Genomic DNA, 23,471 nt, shown 5'->3' on the forward strand with positions numbered 1-23,471 from the left:
TTTTTATTTTTGGGAACCAAACGAGTCTTTAAAGAATGAGCAATATTTCTAGAATAACAATCAGCATCACATCCCGCCTATGAAAGAGAAAATTAGGATAGCTGGAGCAGCTCAAAGAGGCTGGGCAGATAATGATAACTGCGGTTATTTGTTCCACACAGAATCAAGTCATGCCTGCTCACTTATTTGTCCACAGCATCAAACCATCCCTAGACTTGAAAAATTATGAAGAACTACCCATTCCTTGACTGGTCCAGTTAATTGGCCAGCGGACAAGCTATGTTTCCACGCATCCATTTATCAAGAAAAAGACCTGACCATCATGGCTAACATGCATTCACACAACCTTTTCAGTAGGACTGTGACTAGAGTCACGCCAACATCAAGCAAGCGTTGATCATAGTCTTTAGGTGCATCGTTCACCCAATCAGTCGATTCCTTCACATGACCGGTGAAGAAATTATGCTGGTTTTTCTCTTTGGCCGGCGACGACGGCGGGGACGATGACGATAACATTGATGACGTCGATGATGAGGACCAATGATACTTGTTAGTATATTAATTTATATTGACCGAACGACTCAAGCCCAATTAATAAAATATATATTTTTAAAAAATATATATTTATTTTATAATTTAAATATAATTTTTAGAAGAGTATACTTTGAATAGCATAATCATCAAGATTTAAATGCTAGATTTTTTGAGAACAAGACTGGCTGGTCACGTCAGCCAGTCGCAGCTAAAAATTCTTGGCCAGCGAATTGGCTTGAGACCCTACAAGACGTGAAGACAAATATTGAGAGTGGCCGGTCCAAGCCCACATGGATTAATAAGACTACGAACAGTTTGCAACGCTAATTTGAGATCCATCCAACCGCTATATAACAAACCCACTACCACAAGTGATCTCCCCAAGTTTTGATTTTTTTTACCTCCCAACTCTTCTCACTCTGCCATCCTCTTCTCCCACTTAATTCCACTTCTCTTCTTGCTTCATTTGTGATTGTTTAAGATGTCTGCAGACAAGAAGGTAACATCTTTGTTAGGTGTATGAACAAAATTCATTTTGAGAGTAATGAATGAATTTTGTATTCTCCCCCCCACTATCCCAAAAGGAGTCTTTTGCAGGCTGATGGTTTCCTCCCTTCTCTCTCCTTTATAACTTTTTGCTTTTGATCTTTTCTCCTGGAATCAAAGAATATTTCTTGGTGGGATTCTCTTGTTATTCTCTCGCCCCCCTCTCTCTCTCTCTCTCTTCTTTATCGAATCTCTTATTTCTATAGTTTTGAACAAATATTTCTGATTCTTCTTATCGAGTTTATAACTAATGAACTTAACTACTATTTGTGGTAATTGCAGAAGATTGTGTTGAAATTGGATTTGCATGATGACAAGGCCAAAGCGAGGGCTATGGCAAGAGTCTCCAGCCTCCAGGGTATCAATTCATATCTTTTCATCTTTGCAAATCTGTTCGAAAGAGAGAGCTTTCTAAAGTTCATAAGTAACCAAGTCCACAAGTGCTCCTAAAAGCTTTCTTGCTTCAAATTGCCTAACTAAAACCATGAATTTTAGTAAAAGAATTATAAAAAGTAATGGCCTTTTCCATTCCTTCAATAGGGATTGATTCCCTCGCCATAGACATGAAAGAGAAGAAGTTGACGGTGACCGGAGAGGTCGACCCGGTTGATGTTGTGGGCAAGCTAAAGAAATGCTGGTACCCCGAAATTCTTTCGGTCGGACCAGCCAAAGAAGAGAAGAAGAAAGAGGAGCCGAAGAAGGAAGGCGACAAGAAAAAAGAAGCATACGAGGATTACAAATCTCCTGTGGCTGTGTACTACTGGATTCAGCCTGCTGAGGAGAGTCCATGTGCTTGTGTAATATGTTAACGGTTGCTCCAACAATTGGAGAAGGAATAGAGGAAACTGATACAAGCCCGGGGGTGATGAGTTCATACCAGTCCAAAGACGGGCTCAAAGATTATGAGGGTGGTGATGTAAAGGGGGTGATGGGAACTAAGATGGTTACTTATGCTGAATTAAGTATATGAATAGAGATGGGTGAATGTTTGGATGTATAAGGATTGTTGGTAGTCATTACTTAGGAGTTGTTTCTTTTCCTATCTCATGTTTTTCCAGTTGAAGATCTGTTTTAATAAGTATGTACAAAAGAAAGAGTCCTTGGAATTGGATTAACAAGTAAAGTATTTCTGTTTTCATGAGATTTGTTTCCACACCTCTTCTTCTTCTTGGACTTTCTGTGTGTTTGAAGAAAATGATCTAGATTTACTTTTAATTGGTCTGTCACTGGCTAAAAGTACCTGGCCTTCTGTCTTGGGTATACTGACATGCTTAACTGCACATACATGGCATGACAGAGCTGTGCATGTCTACTGTTTTACACACACATTCATGTATAAATTAAACCTCCTCTTGATATTTCAGAATAATATGTTTTTAATGCCATATCTGAAGTCCCTTGGAGCTAAAGCAATAAATTTTTTATTTCCTTACCAAAAGAAAGAGTTCAGCAGCTCCTTTGGCACCACAACAAAGATATTGCAGAATAAACTAAGCCAAATTACTAAATCAACTAAAAGTAATATTCACACAGGTATATCAAACATCTGGAGAGCAAAAAAAAAATCATCAAATTTACGTGAAAAAATCTTCCAGTGTAGAGGAAAAAAATTACGGGGCAAATTCGATCAATCCACTATAATAAATATAGAATTTACAATACTCAAGTTTATGCCCAAAACTTGAGTGCTCAATAAATTGGGAAACACTCTTGTATCACCTTTCTAAGAGTAACCATGATCTTACCCAAACCACCAAAATTTGATAAACCCAAGAATGTAATGAGATCTCTACCAATGAATAGTATAACTTTCTATAACATCCAACACAACTTTAGATAGAAACTCAATTTGTTAAATCTCCATGTGAAAAACCACACTCGAGGAAGACAAAGAAAAAATCTGTTTTGAATTTCTGGAAAAGAAAAAAAATGATGACAGTATGGAGGTTGGTGGCTGCCTCAGCGCGCTTGCTGCTCTCCCTTCTTCTTTTTTTTTTCCGCCACTCTTCTTTTTTTTTCTGTTTTTTTTTTCCTTCACCGCTCGGGCTTCTCAAGTATTGTCGCTCTCTCGGTGCAAATGGGTCGGATCAGGTCGGATCCTGAGTGATTCCAATCCGACCCGATTGATTGGGTCGGATCCGAGTCGCATCGGATTTGGTTTTAACCGGTCCCTTTGTGCTTTTGTGAGGTGCGGGGAACTTGAAAGACTTGCAACTGACCTCCAGTCAGAACTGACTTACTAACTAAGTCGGTCTACAAGCCAAATTTCATATCACACTATTTTTTATCTATATGACTGATTGGATGGAACTTGGTGTCTCCCAGCTCCCCTCTCACGAGGACAAAAAAAAAATCCCAGACCCTCTTCCAAAATCCAAATCCATTGCAGAAAACTGGCACATGACCCATATTCAGTTCAGTTTTCCCTCACTTTCTCCCTTCAAAAGTTCAAAGAAACAAAAACCAAAAAACAGAAGGGAAAAAAAATAGCCAGCTACCGAGACACTAGAGGTATCAACAGTGTAATAGATGGAGAGAGAATACTGACGGGCCGAGGTTCCTTTGGATTCTGTCAACCTAAGTTTGTTGCTATCCTTCCACGCTTGAACCCTACTCCCCTTAGGGGGCGTTTGGTATGGGGTGATCGTCCTAAGATCAAGGGTAATGTGGATGAAGGTGATAAGATCACCGCGTTTGGTTGCACTACGGTGATCCTATGTGGCGATGATCTTAAATTACCTCCACTCCTCAAATCATCCCCCAACTCGGTGATAGGATACTCGTCCTTGAGGTCGGAAATTCAAGATCACCCCAGGGCAGTGATCCTGTGTTGAAAGTTAAAGATAAAAATACCCCTCAAGATAGCAGAAAAAATGATATATCAATATACCATCAATATATTATGTCAATATTATATATATATATATTATGTTGATATTATATATTATATTAATGATATATATTATATTATAATATATTACTAATCATATTATTATCCTATTGTTATTGAAGGATAATTTTAAATTCTAGTCAAAATATATTATTATATTTTATATTTATATAATAAAAATATTTAATATATTACTATATTACTCCTATTTACCTTATTTTTCTAATCATAATAATTATTAGTATTAAAAAAATCAATTATAAGTATAAATAAAAATATTAATTCTATAATAAAAAATAACATATTTTTATAAGATTAATAATTTATAGGAGTAATAAATATATTTTTATAGAATATATTAATAATTAATATATTGATAAATATATTAATATTTTATTATAATATATTTGATATGATTAACAAATATATGATAAGGGCTACTAAAAGTAGAATATGTGACAAAATTATAGAGCTATTATAGGAATTAGTATATTGACTTATATTTTTAATTCATGAGAATTAAAAATACATAAAAAAAATCCATCTAAGATATATCAAGGATATTTGTGGTATTATGTAGTCAGTGATCTTAGATCCCCTACCATACCAAACAAGTTACTCATGGATATCTGGGGATTTTTAATCACTGGACCATGGCCTACCAAACACATTGATCTTAGATCACCGGGGATTAAATCACCCCAGCATTTGGATCACCGGAGATCTTAGATCACCGTGGTAATCCTATTGGGGTTATCAAACGCCCCCTTAGGGCTTTTCCTCCTCCATTTTTTTTTGGTACAAAGCTTTCCCTCCTCGTTGGCTAGCATTTTCCATCATTTAGGGAGCAAGCTAACAAGCTCCTAAGAAACCCATATCTCCTTCCTGTCTGCCTTGAAAACCCGCCATAAATTCACTTAAAAACGACCAATAGTACCATGACCTACAAAAAAAAAAACTCTCTTTTGCTTCCCCCCCCCTCTCTCTCTCTCTCTTCGGGTCCATTCGGATCGGATCGGGTCTGTTCGGTAAATCCAGACCCGACCCAAAAAATAATTCAGGTCCAATTTTAGGACCCGACTTGGACCCGCGGGTCCTAAAATTTGGATGGATCGGGTCTACGCGGATCGGATCGGATCAGATCACAGGTCGACCCAACCCATTTGCAACCTTACTTGTGACACATTTGTCTGTGTTGGCCTTATTAACAGAATGTACGCCGTACCGGCTGGCATACCGTACCATATCGGTTCGGTACCGATACTCGGTACTAGTGGCGTACCGATACTCAGTATGCAAAAAAAAATCTTGTACCGTACCGGCTTTTTTGGAACTCAAATGATCCTTTTATCAACATACAGCTACTCAATCGGGACCCGTACCAGCTTTCTTCCTCTTAACATTCCGAATCAGTTCTACGCAATTCTCTATCTTCATTTGTGATCATATTAGGCCAAAATATAATAGGGAGAATGCAGGTTCTTGGTGCTATATAAGCCAAGTAGGGTTCAGCGACCAGTATTACCGAGTTTGGTTAGTGGATTGTTAGCATTTGAAGTGAGTTGACGAGGGTATTAGAAAGAAGTTTGGTGGCTATCAGTTAATGCCACAAGCTGGATTCTCCAAAAGGTATTTGCATGGCCGGCAAATGTGGTAGTGACGTTTCTGGCAAGTACATTTTAGGCATCTTCAGTTCATGGATTTATGGTAAGAGGGTTTCATAGCTTTAGAATGCTTGGTACATCATTTGAAAGTTCCTAACCATTAGTAGTTACTTTGGCCACGTTTGGTTGTAGGATAAAAAAAAGGGGGATATTTATCTCCATTCCTAATTATTCCTCCAGGATCATCCAGGATATAAATCTCTCTCTTTCTCTTCTTTTTTTTTTGGTTGCAGCATGCACTATCCCATAGACTGGGGTAAGGGAATATAAAGCCTTTTCCAGTATATTGGATATTCTTGAATTTGGCTGTGCGGAGAAAGCAGGTTACATAAGATCTTCCCCATGAGAGGGCATTTGAACAACGCCTAGATCAAAGATCATACGATAGAACTCGCCACCAATGACAATTTTAAGGCAGATAGTGGACGTACTCAACCAAATATAAGCCATTCTGCAATGTACTATTTTTTTTATACTCAATCAAATATACAAAAATTATTTTTCTAAGCATTATATATTCGAGCATTAATTTCTTAAAAAAAATATTATTATTATTATTATTAGTTTTGCAAACCACATTGAGTTTTTAGAGGATGAGCCAACATTTTTAGAGCGGCCGTCAACTTCACATCCCGGCCTATGAAAAAAAAAATTAGAATAGCTGAACCCACCCAAAGAGGCTAGGCAGATAATGACAATTTTTTTGGTCAAAAGCGGCATTTCCATTGATGTAGATCTAACGTGAGTACAATCTGTCAAATCAAGTGAAAGTAAACAGTATAAAGAGTGTGGAATACTAACTAAGCTAGTCCAAAAAAATTTTCCGGAGTGCCGGGCAACATAAAAGGCGATCCAGTCGGCTGCACTGTTCGCCTTCCGATATATATGAGCTATCCGGAAAGAGATCAGCTCCCTCACCAATGTGCGAGTGTTCCGTATCAAAAGGTGGCCAACTCTATATCTGTCGGTAATTCGAATCCAATCAATCACTGTAGACGAGTCATCCTCGATGAATAAGATGCCAGCCTCATATTGTACTCCATAATGACAATTGTGGTTGTTTGTCCCACACAGAATTAAGTCATGCCTGCCCATTATTTGTCGGCAGCATCACATCATCCCTAGACTTGAAAAATTAGGAAGAACCACCCATTCCTTGACTGGTGCAGTTGCTTGGCCAGGGGACAAGCTATATTTCCAAGCATCCATTTATCAAGAAAAAGACCTGACAATCATGGCGAACATGCATGCACACAACGTTTTTACTAGGACTGTGACTAGAGCCATACCAACATCAAGCAAGCGTTGATCATAGTCTTTAGGTGCATCGTTCACCCAACCAGTTGATTCCTTCACCCAACCGGTGAAGAAATTGTACTGATTTTTTTCTTTCAGTGGTGGCGGCAACGATGATGAAATGACGATGACGACAATGATGACGATGATCAGTGATAGCTATCTTAATTGATATTGACTTGATGAGTCATGCACTATTAATAAAATATATTTTTTTAAAACAATATTTATTTTATGATTTAAAAATAATTTTTAGAAGAGTATACTTCGAATAGTACAATTAATGGTAATCCGACACCATCACGATTTAAATGCCAGATTTCTTAAGAACAAGACTGGTTGGTCCCCGTCAGTCAGTCGCAGCTAAAAATTCTTGGCCAGCGAATTGGCTTGAGACCACACAAGACGGTCAAGACGACTGAGGCATCCTCCCACTCTCCTCAAGCTGGTCCAAGCCCACATGACATAATAAGACTACGAACAGTTTGCAACGCTAATTTGAGATTCATCCAAGCGCTATATAACTTACCCACTACTACAAGTGATCTTCCCAAGTTTTTCATTTTTTAACCTCCAACTCTTCTCACTCTGCATTCCTCTTCTCCCACTGAATTCCACTTCTCTTCTTTTTTCATTTGTGATTGTTTAAGATGTCTGCAGACAAGAAGGTAACATCTTCGTTATTTGTATCAACAAAATTCATTTTGAGAGTAATGAATGAATTTTGTATTCACCCCCCCACTATCCCAAAAGGATGCCTTTTGCAAGCTGATGGTCTCCTCCCTTCTTTCTCCTTTATAACTTTTTGCTTTCGATCTTTTCTCCTAGAATCAAAAAATATTTCTTGGTGGGATTCTTTTGTTATTCTCTCTCTCTCTCTCTTCTTTATGGAATCTCTTATTTCTATAGTTTTGAATAAATATTTCTGATTCTTCTTAATGAGTTTATAACTAATGAACTTAACTATTTGTGGTAACTGCAGAAGATTGTGTTGAAATTGTATTTGCATGATGACAAGGCCAAAACGAAGGCTATGGCAAGAGTCTCCAGCCTCCAGGGTATCAATTCATATCTTTTCATCTTTGCAAATCTGTTCGAAAGAGAGAGCTTTCTAAAGTTCATGATTAACCAAGTCCACAAGTGCTCCTAAAAGCTTTCTTGCTTCAAATTGCGTAACTAAAACCATGAATTTTACTGAATTTTAGTAAAACAATTATAAAAAGTAATGGCCTTTTCCGTTCCTTCTTTCTTTCCTTCTCATGCATGAATAAGTATTGCTAAATATTCTTTCAACAGGGATTGATTCCCTCGCCATAGACATGAATGAGCAGAAGTTGACGGTGACCGGAGACGTCGACCCGGTTGATGTTGTCCGCAACCTAAGGAAATGCTGGTACACCGAAATTCTTTCGGTCGGACCAGCCAAAGAAGAGAAGAAGAAAGAGGAGCCGAAGAAGGAAGGGGGCGACAAGAAAAAAGAAGCATACCAGGATTACAAATCTCATGTGACTGTGTACCACTGCGTTCAGTGTGCTGAGGAGAATCCAAATGCTTGTGTAACATGTTAATGGTTGCTCCAACAATCGGAGAAGGAATAGAAGAAACCGATACATGCCCGGGGGTGATGAGTTTATTCCGGTCGAAAGACAGGCTCAAAGATTATAAGGGTGGTGATGTGAAGGGGATGATGGGAACTAAGATGGTTACTCATGCTGAATTAAGTATATGAATAGAGATAAGTGAATGTTTGGATGTATAAGGATTGTTGGTAGTCATTACTTAGGAGTTGTTTCTTTTTCTATCTCATGTTTTTCCAGTTGAATATGTGTTTTAAATAGTATGTACAAAAGAAAGAGTCTTCTTCTTCTTTGTGTGCTTGAAGAAAATGATCTAGATTTACTTTTAATTGGTCGTCACTGGCCAGAAGTACCTGGCCTTTTGTCTTGGGTATATTGACATGCTTAACTGCACATACATGGCATGACCAAGCTGTGCATGTCTACTGTTTTATACACACATTCATGCCTAAATTAAACCTCCTCTTGATATTTCAGAATAATATGTTTTTAATGCCATATCTGAAGTCTCTTGAAACTAAAGCAATGAATTTTTCATTTCCTTACCAAAAGAAAGAGTGCAGCAGATCTCTGGCATCAAGCAGGCACCAAGAGATACAAGGGTAAGGAAACATTCCCACGTTTCCTGTGCAGAACTCATCTTGTCTTTAACCCTCTTTTGTTACATCAGGTTATGTTTTCCAGCAGCATGGAGATGGTTAATAGGAAAACATTCTTGGTCAAAGAAACTTCATGGAGATTAAACCATAAAAAAACATGCATCTTTAGATGCTAATGTATCCACCGATGTTAACTCTCATCTTAGCTCATGCATGCTTCAGCAGGTATTGGCTACTTGTCATTCCTTAATGGATTCTTTGGTTTGAATTTTATAAAATCAGGAGGTAATGGCTGCTTGTCATGGCCTGGCTGTTGCAGCATGTCCAAGTGATTTTAGATTATCATTTGATGATCTGTGATGTTAGCACCATTTTTATCGCATATAAATATAACATTGGATTGTGACATATACCTACTGAATTGTCAATCAGCATAAGATATTTAGAGCATAGCTTGTCTTGAATTATTGTAATGGAAGACGACAATTCTCATAAATTAGAACGGTCAATAAGACCTCCCTTGCAAAGAACCAGGAACTCTTCACTGAATCTTTAGATAGATGAACTAAACGTGCTCAAATAATTATTCATGAACTTGTCAAACGGGTTGAAGATAATATTGCTCCTCTGGCCAAACCAAGAAGAGAGAGAGAGAGAGAGAGAGAGAGAGATAATGCTGTTGAACATAACCACATCCAAGCAAGAGAATTATATTAGCTTTCAAGGCGTCATCCAAATCAGCTGTCACCTAATAATTGTTAAAAAAATGTCATTTTTTGACCATTTCATGGTTGCAAGTAATGTCCATGCTAATCTTACATTTTCATTCTGTTCATATATTTCTTCAAGTTCCTTAAAGAAATCACAAATTGTTGAAAATTATTCGTATATTTATTTTTAATAACAAAATTAGCTGCTGATAGTCATTCCTAATGAGCAAAAACCATTCCATGATGCAAACATATTTATCCAAGAGCTAACTCTCATCTTCATCATGCAAACTTCACAGAACTTGGGTACTTGCCACCCCAATTGCTTCTCTAGTCTTAAACTTGTAAATTAGATGGCAACAGCTATTTCATTGGTCACCGTAGCCAACCTTATAGCCGGCTGATGCCAAATGTCTGAACATGATTTAAGACATCTTTTGTTAAAATTGCATCTAAACATGCTCAGCTGAATATATTAAGATGCAGGGCCACAACAGGATTGTCTCATGTTTGATAGGAGAAACGCTACTTCAGACTCTAGAGTCACATCTATTATATGATTTGTCATCTTTCTAATGGTTAAGACATCATGAGATGGTATTTTCCAGGTCATCATGTGTTGACCCTGTCAGACACTTAAAGATTAGAGCACCATATCTTATTCTACTTGTCGACCTGGAGTTCATCAAACACTTCTAAAATGTAACCTTCCAAGCATGCATACATTTGATCAACTTGAAGAGCATCAGGTCCCCACAAAACTGTTTTTCTGTATATATATGAACAGGGAACCAAAGCAACATATGCATGCAAACGTTATATGGTGGGTTAAGTTTAAATTTGGGGCAAGTTATGTGACAGTTAAGTCCCAGACACATCCCAAATGACAGCAAAGAGAAGCTGGCCATGGTCAAGAAAACAATTGTTGTAGAAATGTAGAGATTACAAGAGAAGATGAAACCTGACAGGAGGTGCTTGAAGCACCCTGCTGCTCCATTCGATATATTTCAATGAAACCAGAAAGATCAGTAGAATTCTGCATCACAGAAACTCATGACAATACCTGAAAAGAATCAGAATACTAGAAAAAACAACAGAATATAGAACACATGCCAAGATTCATTGGATTAGTAGCTAAAGAGAAATTGGTCATTGAAAGAAATAATATTTATATCACTAATTAAACTCTGAGTATAATGGTTCACTTATCTTCTCGGCTCTCACTGCCACATAAGAAGCAAACTTACAAATTAAACTCACTGCCACATAACCAACCATTGTCTTTCAGCTTCAGGAAGGTGGAACCATTTGATCCATGCCCACCAGGGTATGGTAGATGCATCCAAGACTATAGGCTCCCCATAGTAAGATGCTTCAGGATAATCCTCAAGCCATTTCCTCCTCTAAACGTCGAAGAGGATAGCACATGATGTCAAACGTGAGATAAGTTTTAAAGAAAATATTCACTAGCGAAAGCATGTGACCGCAAGAATTATTTGGAAAAGTGGCTTTTGGTTTATAACATAATATTTTTAAAATGTTATATCTTTTAACAGTTAATGACTCCAGTGTATGCTCAAGTCTGGGGGTGGTGGAATTCATGTGGCAAATATCTTTTCGAATCAAATTATGCATCAAGCTCGGCTGCTGCCACTAGCAATACGTACTTTCATCCAGCAATTCATTTGTACTTCCCAAACTGCATAGAACTACAATAATATAACTTAATCATGCCTGGAAACTCATAAAATTAATTTTATAGGCTGCTATAAGTTTTGGAACTTTCCAGAAGAACTAGTTAAAGGCTTTTATACCACTCATGACAGCTTAGATTTATTTCCTTATTGTTCATATTTAGGTTACAGAATGAACCACAATAGGTAGGCTTTCCGACATTGAAGCAACAAAGAACAGGGTTTTCCATACAAATGGAACCTGTTAAAGCTCAAAAATGTCCAAGACAAAGTATGCAATTGCCTTTCCCTTTTCTGCTGCAGCAGCAGTGTTGATGAAAGGATTATAACCTAAAATTCTTCTCAAACAGTTTGCTTGACACTAGTGCTTCTTGGGCACATATAGATCACTGCCAAGATTCATTGGATTAGTAGTTAAAGGGACATTGGTCTTTATAAGAAATAAGGTTCATAGCACTAATTGAACTCTGAGCATAATAGTTCAATTATCTTGTCCTGAAAAAAAAATGTTGAATTACAAAATCAGCTCACTGACACATAAGAAGCAAAGTTACAAAGTAAAAATGCACCAGGTACAACGAAACTTGTTTTGGAAAATTCAGTTACTTATTGGAATCACTACTGGTATCATCCTGCCAAGTTGCTTGCCATTGCTTGTCATAGAATGTTGTCTCCACAAGAATCTTTTTCAGGTTTTCAATATCCTTGATTCCCCTAATTAGCAGCACCCAAACTACTGCTATAAACAATATAGCTTTGCCAAAGAAGTTTCCCATTTGATCAACAAGACCTAAACCCGTAAACTGTCAACTAGATAAGCCATAAAAAACCCGATAATTGCAGCACGTCCTGCATAATTGCAGATGTTGGAAGTACATTGAGATGGAAATGTTAAAACCAACCATCTAAAAATTCAGAAGAGATACGATCAACAACCATTCAGTCTTTCAGCTTCCGGAAGGTAAAACCTTTTGATCCATGCCCACCAGGGTATGATTGATGTATCAAAAACTATGGGCTCCTCATTGCTAGATGCTTCAGAATAATCTTCAAGCCATTTCCTCCTTCTGGCCTCTAGAAGTATAGGACATGATGTCAAATGTGCGATATATTTTAAAAACAAATATCCATTAGCAAAAAACAAGTGACTCTAAGGATTACTAGGATCGGCTTAGAATGTTATGTTTGGTATATCTTCTGACAATTAATGAATCCAGTGGATGCTCAAGTCCTGGGGTTGTGGAGTTCATGTGAAAAATATCTTTGTGAATCAAGCTATGCATCAAGCCCGGCTACACCATACAGAGATTCATTTATGCTTCCCCAGCAACACCAACTACAGTATATAATTATATAATCATGTCTAGAAGCTCGCAAAATTAATTTTTCATTCAACTTTATTGAAGTTTTGCATTATAGGCTTGTCACCAAACATGATTGCTTAGGCTCATTTCTATGTTGTTTGTATTGGTGTTATAGCATGTGCCACAACAGGCAGGCTTTCCAAAATGAGTAACAAGGAAAAGGATTTCCATACAAATGGGCCCTGTTAAATCTGGTTTGCATCTCTACAATCAAGTTCGCAGTTTTTGAGTGATGATCTCCTCATGGCTTTTCCAAAGCTCGAAGATGTCTAAGAACAAGTGCAACCTACTCAAGTAATTGAATCTCTAGGAGATCATCACCTTCCTCTCTTTTTGTTCCTTTCGTAGGTTATCTCATTTTGAAGGGCCACTAAGACAGGGGTGCCATAACCTAGAAAGGGGCACAGAAGGCATCCACATGCCCCACAGACATGGATGACATCCTAGGACTTCCTCGACTTAGCTGAGTTAGAAGAGAAAATCCATAGCAAATATGCGGAAACCTTTCATCAAGCGTGGAGGATGGCAACCAGACCCAACACTCTTGTTATACATATCTCTAGCTATGAAAGTATATAGACATTATAAGGTTACAGGCCTTCAATTCAATAAAAAGTTTCTAAGCTTTTTTAACAATCAAAGAATGAAACATATAATACAGCTACGGTGACAGAAATTGTTATCCACTTTGTGAAAATCCCAGACCAATCAAAGGATTATTCAACATCTAATAGAACTGTGAACTGTATATACCTCTTAAACCACTCACCAGAATTTAGAAAATTTTGCAGAACGTTGATAACTGCTAAGAACAAATTCAAGGTTATTTTGAGTTCTCTTTTTCTTCTCCCCAAACTGTTGCCCAATGTCAACTAAGAAAATCCATCACGAAAATCTTGAGCGAAATTAAGTTTTCTTACGGCAAACAATCGAAACAATGATACCAAACAGAAGAACAAGAAAAATAAACCAGAATTTAGGGGCTAAACCCAACAATCCAGGGACAAATCAAACCGTTATTTGAAAGAAAGATCCCACCCCCATGCTTAGAAAACAAGAATAATAAACTAATGTCAAATTTAGTTCTGATCTGATTATAAAAGAAGCAATTTAAATTATACCGATGGTCTCACCGGCATCTATAACGGCATCCCATTGTTCTCAAACTGCTTTATTTACCGCACCGCCATTAGAGTCCGAAGGACTCTCCTTCTTCCCCTCCGACATCTTCTCCAATTTCTCCAACCACCATTCCTGCCCCGGGGCGGCCCAATGCATTTGGAGGTCCAAGGCGAACTCACTGAAGAAGACCTTTTTTTTTTTTAAATAAAAAATTTTCAGACAGAAGTCTTCCCTGCACATCTGAGATTCTGAGTATCTGACACCCAAATAATAATTCAGTAAGCGGTGGTTTTGCAATCTGAAGCATATCAATGCACACTGTTATGAAATCCAGGAAACCATCAAGTTGCAACAGAAGGGACAACAAATTGGAGGAAAAGTATAAATCTAACTATCAAAGAAAAGTCCAACAGGCATTCTGATACGGCGTAACGGGGATACCACCAGACACCAGTACATGCATATCAGCATATGAAATTGAAAAAAAAAAAAAAAAACCTTGAACAGTTGAACTTCATAACCAGATAAACATGAAACAACTCAAACAACTTATTAAATATTAGTTTAACAAGGAATGAAGGAACTTGGGTAGCCGTAGCACAATGAGGAAAGCCGAAAGCATGTACCTGCCACCTGGAGGCTGGAGGCTGGGCCGCTGGAGAGGGCGGAGCCGCGGAGGACCGAGAAGCGGAGAAGGAGACCAAAAAAAAAAAAGCATGTACCTGCCGCCTGGAGCATGGAGGCTGGGCCGCTGGAGAGGGCGGAGCAGCGGAGAGCCGAGAAGCGGAGAAGGAGAAGACTGAAGGGACGCCGTCTGCCGTCACCCCGTGGGCCCGTGATGCCGGCGACCAGGGACGGCGAATTAGCGAACGGGCAAACCGGCGAAGCCGCGAAGGACGGTGGACGGAAGAACTAAAGGAGCAAGAAGGATCAAGGAAGAACCGAAGAACGGAAGAAGAGACTAAGAGTTTAGAACTTTAGAGGGCGGGATTTGGGAACTGGGATTCTGGTGACTACGGCGGATGGAGAAGACGGGCTATGCGCCTATGCCGCTAAGAAGTGTTGTCCCGTAAGCCGCAATTAAGTAACCCCGTTGTCCGTTGCCCATTGGCCACTCCTGGATGCTAGATGCCAGGATGGCTGGATCGTAGCCCGTAGGCAGCTATGCTGCCATGCTGGAGGCTTCCGGGTTCCGAGTTGGCGAGTTGCCAGATTTCCGACTTCGGCTTTGGCTCGGAGGCAGCTATGCTGGACTTTGACTCCCGGACTCGGAGGCCGCCGCCGTGGAGAGGGCGGTGGGAAGGGGAGAGAACAAGGCCATGGAAATGCTGGTGGGTAGCGTCTGGGGCGAAGGAGAGGAGGAAGAAGACCTTACATCCTCGTCTCCTCGGCAAGGTGGATTCCCATGAGAGGGGCGGGTCACGGGTGAAGGGACTGTGAAGGGACCGCTTCCATGAGTTTCCCCCCGAAAACTCGCAACTCGGACTGAGATTCGACCGATCATTCAACTTTCCGGGACTTAAATAATTATAGCGCGTACTTGCCGGGCACAATCCCTCGGGTGACAAGTGACCACCAATTATGGCATCGTACTATAATAGTATTTTTGTTCTGTCCTGTTCACCGTGAGAGATCACCATAAAATCGCAGGAACATTCATCTGTGCCAGAAGAACTTTTTGTATACAAGGACGGCGTTAGCCATGATTTTTCGCGCTTATCCTCTTGTCCATGCCTTCAACTCTTTGATAAGGAGCATCGCAAAACCGTTGCAATACTTTGAACAATATCAGAGAAGCAATGATTTACCCTCTTGACCTAGGTTAAAGGTTTTTCCTTTCATTAGGTGGCCAAACTCATCGCACCCCTGCACAGTTTGTTTATAGCTCGAGTTGTATCCGTCGTGCCCTAGTTCTAAAACATAATTATCACGCCGAGATTCAAAACATAATATGGCCATATTATCGAAAGGTATAATCCACGATAATACGAAACCAACATTATATTTATCTTTTAAATCCATCTCAAATATAATAAAATAAATAAAAATTTAATTTTATTAGCTATTAAATACAATATCAATTTAGAACGTTTAAATTCAAACATAAATACTAAATCTATAATCCTTATTCAAAAAATTATTGGCTATAAATTCATATTGAATTTTAAAATATTATTTTTTTTAAAAAATCGTCAAGTTTCCTAGCGCAAACTCCAAGCCTAAACCAACCTCTGTCCCTACTGATTTTATTCGTTTAGTGAGAGAAAAATAAAAATAAAAGTATATGAGCGACACAGTTTAGTAAGTAAACCTTTCATTATCTTACCGAATCAAGCATAAGTTTTTGCATATCATTGCATTATTTAAAAAAAACAACATATATTACAAAATAAAGCATTTTATAGTACAGTATATTAAAATAAGTCATAAAATCAATCCAATATGTAAAAATCATTCATAAAACATGGTTCCTGCTGATAACATAAATAAAATCATTTATCATTGATCAAATTACTACTCTCAAACTAAATGTTAAGGTCATTATTATATCCGTGATAGGGCAGTAGTCGATAAATATCAACTACTATTATCCGTTGGTAGGATCGTATGCCAACTATTATTACCCATTGGCAGGATCGTATGCTAACTACTATTACCTGCTGGCAGGGTTGTATGCCAACTACTATTATCCGCTGGCAGAGTCGTATAAAACTGAATGTCGACCTACTTCACTTTCAAGGGCCATACGTAGCTATATGAGAGCTTTTTTGTTATAGTCATTGAAACAATTTTTCTTAAGTCATATATCTTGAATCATATTTACTTGAATCATACATAAATAAAATACTAAATGGTTTTATAGAGTTTATGGCCCATAAATAAGCATTTAACTGTAGAATAATCATAAAATTATTCTTTTCATAACAAAAATATAATTTCATAAATATGAGGTTCATAGTTCACAAATAATGCTTAACGGTAAAACAATCATGGATCCATTAATTCGCCATAATTATGAGTTTCATAATATCATATGCTTGATTCTTAATTTTAAGAAAATATGATGTCATCAATATTCAACACTATTTTCATAATACCAGAAAATAAATAAAAATTTGAAAATTAGTAAGGAGTATAAGGCTTACCTTTTTCGGCTTAGACCGTCAAACTTCACTAGTCGACTCTACTAGACCTATTTAAATTATTAACAACAAAATTAATCTCTAATTAATGACTTCAATAAAATAATACGAGAAGACCTAATCGGACAAACGGTGTTTTTATATGGATCCTATTTGAACGATTTGATTAATAAATCATAGGGTATATGGATCCTATTTGAACGATTTGATTAATAAATCATAGAGTATGGACTCGATCTAGGCCTAAATTAATCAATATGGTTCATCAATGAAGATTTCAAGAACATTCAACAGGGTCAGAATGATCGGCTAGTAGGCAACTCGGGCACTAAGGCAGAACAGGACCTTTTACAAGAGTCAAATTGGATTCATAGATCAAGTCGACAGGACTCAATACTAGGTTCCATAAATCTTCTAGAAAGAGAAAGTAGAAACAGAAAATGGAGAGAGAAAAGAGAAAGTAGAAATAGAAAATGGAGAGAGAAAAGAGAAAGTAGAGAGAAAGTGTAGATAGGAGAGAGAAAGTAGAGAGAGAAAGTGGAGAAAGAATAGTAGAGAGGAGAAAAAAATAAGAGAGAGAAAGAGGGGTGGTTATCTCTCTCTCTCTCTCTCTGCTCCTCCTCTTCTTCTTTTCTCGATAAGTAGGGGAGAAGGGAGGCGGGCTGGTGGCTGCTATGGTCATAGTCCGACAAAGTGGCAAGCGATAGTGGTGACAGCTGGCGGCGATGGCCAGTCGACAAGAAAATTTAAGAAAAAAGCCCGAAAAATAGAAGAGTCGGACCTTTTATTGATTTTCAACTATTGGCCATTCACCGGTAGCCACGATTCTGTCATGCAAAAGAATAGACGTGTAGGACTCAACCAGAGATCCAGCACAAAAAAGCAACGGCACTGGTGGCCCAAAAAAAGAAAAAAACTCGGCCAAAAATAGGAGAAAAATAATCTCCTTTTGCTGGTTAATTTTTGGCCGATTTTTTGGCTGATGGCCATAAATCCTGATCGAGGTAAAACAAAGGAGAGGAGAACAAAGCATTACTTCGGCTTCGACAGCCTTTAACTTCCAGTGAGCACAAAAACGAAAAACCATGACTCGATGAGGAAAAAAAAAAGGGAAGCTGAGGCACTCGATGAAAATAAGCTCTCTCGTGTAGAGAAGCCCCTACGACCCTTGTGACCGACTCTTTATCCCGACTGAACTCGTCTGACGGAGAGAAAGAAGACTCTTACCAAGAGTCTCCCTCGACGGATATGCGGAGCGAACGCGCCCGCCATAGGCCGTGCTTAAACCGGTCAAATGAACCGAACCCAAACAAGCCTTCACAGTATCTTTCGCATAAATAAATGATCGATTTTTTTTTTTGCAGCCTCATCCATTGGATCGCACACCCCACAACTCTCAAACCACTCCAAACTCTCTCATTCAGTAGCCTGTACACAAATTCATCAGCCAATTCGTGCAAAGAAAGGCGAACCATTCTTCCGCGCGCCGAAGGTACAACCCCGGCCTATATATATTCATGACAATAATGAGACCTTCACATCAGGCCTCTTGATAAGTTCGATGTAACTACATGGAGATTGATAACAAGGAAACCTACATTACCTACGCAGATGCTACAGAGGAAATCTTCTAACGTGATGGAGAGCCAGTTCTGATGATTTGCTTTTTCCCCAACGAGTTCCTATTTTGGCTAGATTACATCCTTTCCACAGCAGGTCACGTTTACAAAAACATTTAAACCGTCACGGTAACCGCGTCAGACTCGGTACATATGCACAAACCTGAGCAGGCAACACACCATCTCTAGTAACAAACCATACTCCATGAAAAGAAATGAACTCAAAGCGTTTTTTACAGAAAAAAAGAGAACAAAGGTAGCAATTTTATGCATTCACAACGCAAAGCATCTAGGTTTATGATCTCTGTTTTCGTTTCCAGCTAACTTTATGATCTCTTCTTCCTCTTCTTATCTTCAGACTTCTCGGACGCATTCTTCAGCTGCAGGGATAGAAATTTGGAGATGTCTTGTTAGCGTGCAAAGAGAAGCCACAATAAATGCTCGAAGCATGAAAGCAACAAATTTTAGAACTCAGCTTACCATGATGATGAGAATACGAACAAGAACTGCGACAAAGTCGGTGAAGAGTGTCAGGGCATGTTTGATAAAATCCAGGTCCCCAAGGTGTGCTCTCTCAATGATCTCCTGAGTGTCAAAGACCACGTATCCTAGAAATAGCAACAGCCCGAAGTAAAGCTGCCAAGAACAACACCATCAGCATTTTACTAGGCAGGGAGAAGCTAAAAAATCAAAATCAATATATTGTCATCGACAATTATATATGCTGCCAACAGCTTACCTCGACCTTGAATGTAGCAGCAGAGTGGCCAAAGATGGAGGCTGCGAACTGCAGCCAGAGGAGGATGGAAAGGCCAGAAGAAAGCAAGCCACCCAAGTAAAGGAACTCACGCCGCTTAGCTACTATGGCAGCTCCAGAGAAACAGGCGAAGGCCAGAGCAGTCCCCACAAATGCAGTTATAAGTACGCTGGAAATTAAGACATTAATCCAAACAGTTAGACTTACCCCCACTAAGTCCTTTCTGCTAATGGTGATGATGAATGAATATTATCAAAAAACTTATTTGAACAACTTGCCCCAAGCCTCAAGCTAAGACTCTCTGCAGAAGGCCTTGAGCTCATTGCTAAGCCTATGATGAACAAGGAATTATATTGCATTTGGAGGTTCATTTGAGCATGCCTAACCCACTTCTATATTTCAAGGTTTTGACCAACAATCGAATAAAAAAAAATCTGTATTTATTTTTTACATGATGCTTTCCATGGAAGCTCAAGTAACATTATTGCGAACTTCTACACCAGATCTTTTCTTACTTTTCACATATTATAATTTATGTTTCTCTTTACAAGTCGAGGCACATGACTCACCTCTTGAGAGCTTAAAAGACTCAAATTTCAGTTCCATCTTTCCAAACATCAACAATAACAATAGCATATCCTCATAAGTTTCAGATATGATTGCTCGATCGATGGTGTGGCAATTTTGTATGCATGTATAGTGGTAACATCAAGGATGTAAGATGACAATGACTTCTTAAATCATCTAAGAAATTTCTCAATCATGGGTCTGTTAGGGAGCTTTTCAACATTATTATGAGTTACAAACAATAAAATACTAATCAATAAACCATCAAGTTCAGGTTTCAACAGAAATGCAAATTCAAACCAGCCGGGGTAGTGAAATACTGCCCTGCGCTATGTAACAATTTATGAGACGGATAGTTTCCAACAGACGAACAGAGAAAGTGCAACACTATAATTAAATGTTAAATTAAAAAATGCTAAATATCACAGTGTAATTTTCCGTAAAAGTTTTTTTTCTTCCTTTTAAATAAGATACAGCACTGAATAAACATTTTGGGAGCATGGATGGACACAAAGCACTTCTGACTGAGAAGTTTTATCTGCATGATGCACATCCTTCACATATTGTGAGGCAGGTGTCAAGCCAACATCACTTGACAGTGTAGTGAACCACCCTTAAATCCACTAACAGACAACAGTCTACATGTAAACATCTCAACAAAATAAATAGATAGGAGGTCAAATCTCTTTTATTTTCTAGCAGATGTCGATCCCTATATCATTCAAGATGATTTACATAGTAGCAAGTCGCTAGTGATGCTCACAAGGGATAATTGCACATTTTGATGTTATTAAATTAAAGGCTATTGGAGAGGTTAGATGGAAAAAAATTTAGATATCATAATAAAACCATTGAATGAAGTCACTGCTAGGGACAAAGTTAGAACTTTCTCATATCTTTGATTAATTATGGCTGTCAAATATTGACACTTTACAAAGCAATACATGCATTATGTCAAGCTTAACTAAAATTAACATAATATACACCGATGGAGTAAGTATAAATAGATTTTTGGGCACAATCATGATAGCAAGGAAATCTTGCTTTTTATTTCTAGAGGGAGCAGCCCTATGGCAATTGAAGTAACCATTCTTCCTAAGTCATCAACAAATGTAGTTCACCTTCTAGTGGCCATTCTCCAATAAATCTTATGTTCACACATCTTCACACATCTCCAGACAAAGTGGCATGTGATCTTGCTGAGTGCCCTGTTTATAGAAACATTGCACCCCAGCATTCCTTTTCCTCTACTTAAAAGCTCCATCCATCAGTGTACCATTTCAATATTCTCCTTATTCTTAAGATTTAAATATAAATATATGAGATTAAATAAAGAAGACTAGGTTGGCTGGTCAACTTCCTAGATGTGATATATGAGGCAATTTAACCATGAGGTCTAATATGCTAACCCCTTCATCAACCCCTCTGCAGAGTTGCATAAGTCAAATCTGTCACCCATTCTCTGTGTCCCCAACTTTAAGAATTGATGGAATTCATTTGGAGTTATGAGTTAGTATGCTACAGAGTACAGAATAATAAAAAGTTAAGGAAGAACCATCAACACACTCAAGCTTCTAACAGTATCCACTCAAACTTGACAAATCAGAAAAATCTAATAGACTAAGACACTACCTTGTAGCAACCAATATTCTCAAGCAACATACCTTGAGTCAAAGTCGATGGCTAGCTTTACCAGCGGACCCACAGAAGCCCCTTCAAAGAAGGAAGCAGCCATCAGAAGGCCCAATCTCTTTCTCTGTACCAATAAACAATAAACAACGACCGTTAAATATACATCTATAGATTGAGAATACAGTAAATTGAAAAATGGCCAAAGAGGATAGATATTCATACTTCCTCATATACAGGTGAAGAGAATAACCAAGCGATGCTTATGAAGCATCCAAGCATTGTCAAGAAGCCACCAATGTTCCACAAAATGTGCAAGAATGCTCCAGCTGCAGAAGCCGCTAGTGCACCACATAGTGTCAGGTAAACCTGCATATCAACCCCTGAATGAATTAGACTTCAAATTCATCACAAAGGAACGGAGTGACATAGGAGACATCCAAAAATAATACAAAAAAAAGGCATCACAAAGGCTTTTTCTTAAAAACTGTACAAATTAAAGCAAATCAACCATAGAAACATAAACCCATCAAGCAATAAAATACAAATCTAATTTAAGAAAAAAAAGGACCAATTCCTGCACAAGTTACCACAACATCAAGACAACTATAAATACAAACAACGCAAGATCAACCAAATTAACCGAAAACAACCATTCTTAAGAGAAATTCAACAGCAAAATGTAAAAGAGGAAAAGAACCTAAAGCAAAACAACCAGTCTCCACACAACCTACCACAAAATCAAGAAACAATGCAAAAAAACATGCCAAATAACCATGTTCAAGAAGAACTTCTAGCAATTATCAACAAAACCTTGAAAAGGATAAGAAATTGCACATAAAGTACTAACTCGATCAATCAACACCAAAAGAAAGACGGAGGAACACCATTTATCGTCAAGATCGTCAAGATAACACCACGACGGTTCTAGCATGCAAAGAAGAAAAGGGAAGAAGACAGCTAAAATTGGAGAAGCTCCGTCACTTAAACATATAAAACAGAGACAAGCAAACTCCTCAACAACTCCTCCACAAGCCACCATAAAAACAAGAAATGGTCAAATCACTTGAGAGGAACCACACAAAAATCATCAAAATTACGAAAATTTGTAAGAAATTCGACAACAAGTCCTGAAAGAGGCAAAATAAATAAATAAATAAATAATCGAGCAAGCACCAACTACATCGTCAAGATAACACCACGAAGGTTCAAGCATACAAAGAAGCAAAGGGAAGAAGACGGCTAAAATTGGAGAAGCTCCATCAATTAAACATATAAAACAGAGACAAGCAAACTCCTCAACAATTCCTCCACAAGCCACCATAAAATCAAGAAACGGTCAAATCAATAGAGAGGAACCACACAAAAATCATCAAAATTAAGAAAAATTCTAAGAAATTCGACAAGAAGCCTCGCAAAGGGCAAAAAAATAAAAAATCGAGCAAGCACCAAATAAATCGATCAAAACCAAAGGCGAACTAAAAAGTTGGGATTCTGGGGGTCAAATCGAACCAGCTTAAGGTGATTCTGCACGGCGGGAGAGATCTGCCTAAAATTCTTCAGCGATTCGTAGCTCCAACTGGTTCCAAAACCGGCCTGGGACTGGAAGAAGGAATCCATTCTCAAACAAAACGAAAAGCTTCGAGGGTTTTCTTGGAGAAGAAGAAGATGAAACCGAGTGCCACAGCGAAAGCGACCAAAGACACCGAAGAAATGCGGAAAAAAAAGAACCCTGCGACCGGATAGAGGCAACTGGAATG

At 38.3% G+C, this 23,471-nt stretch overlaps 3 protein-coding genes across 3 annotated transcripts; 2 read left to right on the forward strand and 1 right to left on the reverse strand.

Annotated features, from left to right (window-relative positions):
* The first annotated feature begins 904 nt into the window (after window positions 1-904).
* LOC113462254 (heavy metal-associated isoprenylated plant protein 39-like) lies at window positions 905-2,215 on the forward strand. Its single transcript, XM_039115621.1, has 3 exons — window positions 905-1,033; window positions 1,363-1,438; window positions 1,621-2,215. The coding sequence occupies exons 1-3, from the start codon at window positions 1,016-1,018 to the stop codon at window positions 1,887-1,889; spliced, it is 363 nt and encodes a 120-aa protein (XP_038971549.1). The 5' UTR covers window positions 905-1,015; the 3' UTR covers window positions 1,890-2,215.
* A 5,152-nt stretch (window positions 2,216-7,367) lies between these two features.
* Window positions 7,368-8,960, forward strand: LOC103716727 (heavy metal-associated isoprenylated plant protein 39-like). The gene is made up of 3 exons (XM_008804849.4): window positions 7,368-7,598; window positions 7,913-7,988; window positions 8,227-8,960. Exons 1-3 carry the CDS (start codon window positions 7,581-7,583, stop codon window positions 8,496-8,498), a joined length of 366 nt encoding a protein of 121 aa, XP_008803071.2. The 5' UTR covers window positions 7,368-7,580; the 3' UTR covers window positions 8,499-8,960.
* A 9,832-nt stretch (window positions 8,961-18,792) lies between these two features.
* Window positions 18,793-23,465, reverse strand: LOC103716728 (bax inhibitor 1). Its single transcript, XM_008804851.4, has 6 exons — window positions 23,224-23,465; window positions 21,937-22,080; window positions 21,747-21,838; window positions 19,498-19,684; window positions 19,239-19,394; window positions 18,793-19,138 (listed from the first exon to the last, which is right to left on the reverse strand). Exons 1-6 carry the CDS (start codon window positions 23,329-23,331, stop codon window positions 19,085-19,087), a joined length of 741 nt encoding a protein of 246 aa, XP_008803073.2. The 5' UTR covers window positions 23,332-23,465; the 3' UTR covers window positions 18,793-19,084.
* Between the last annotated feature and the right edge of the window lie 6 nt (window positions 23,466-23,471).

Source organism: Phoenix dactylifera, chromosome 18 (genome assembly GCF_009389715.1).
Source record: "Phoenix dactylifera cultivar Barhee BC4 chromosome 18, palm_55x_up_171113_PBpolish2nd_filt_p, whole genome shotgun sequence".
NCBI classification, from domain to species: Eukaryota; Viridiplantae; Streptophyta; class Magnoliopsida; order Arecales; family Arecaceae; genus Phoenix; species Phoenix dactylifera.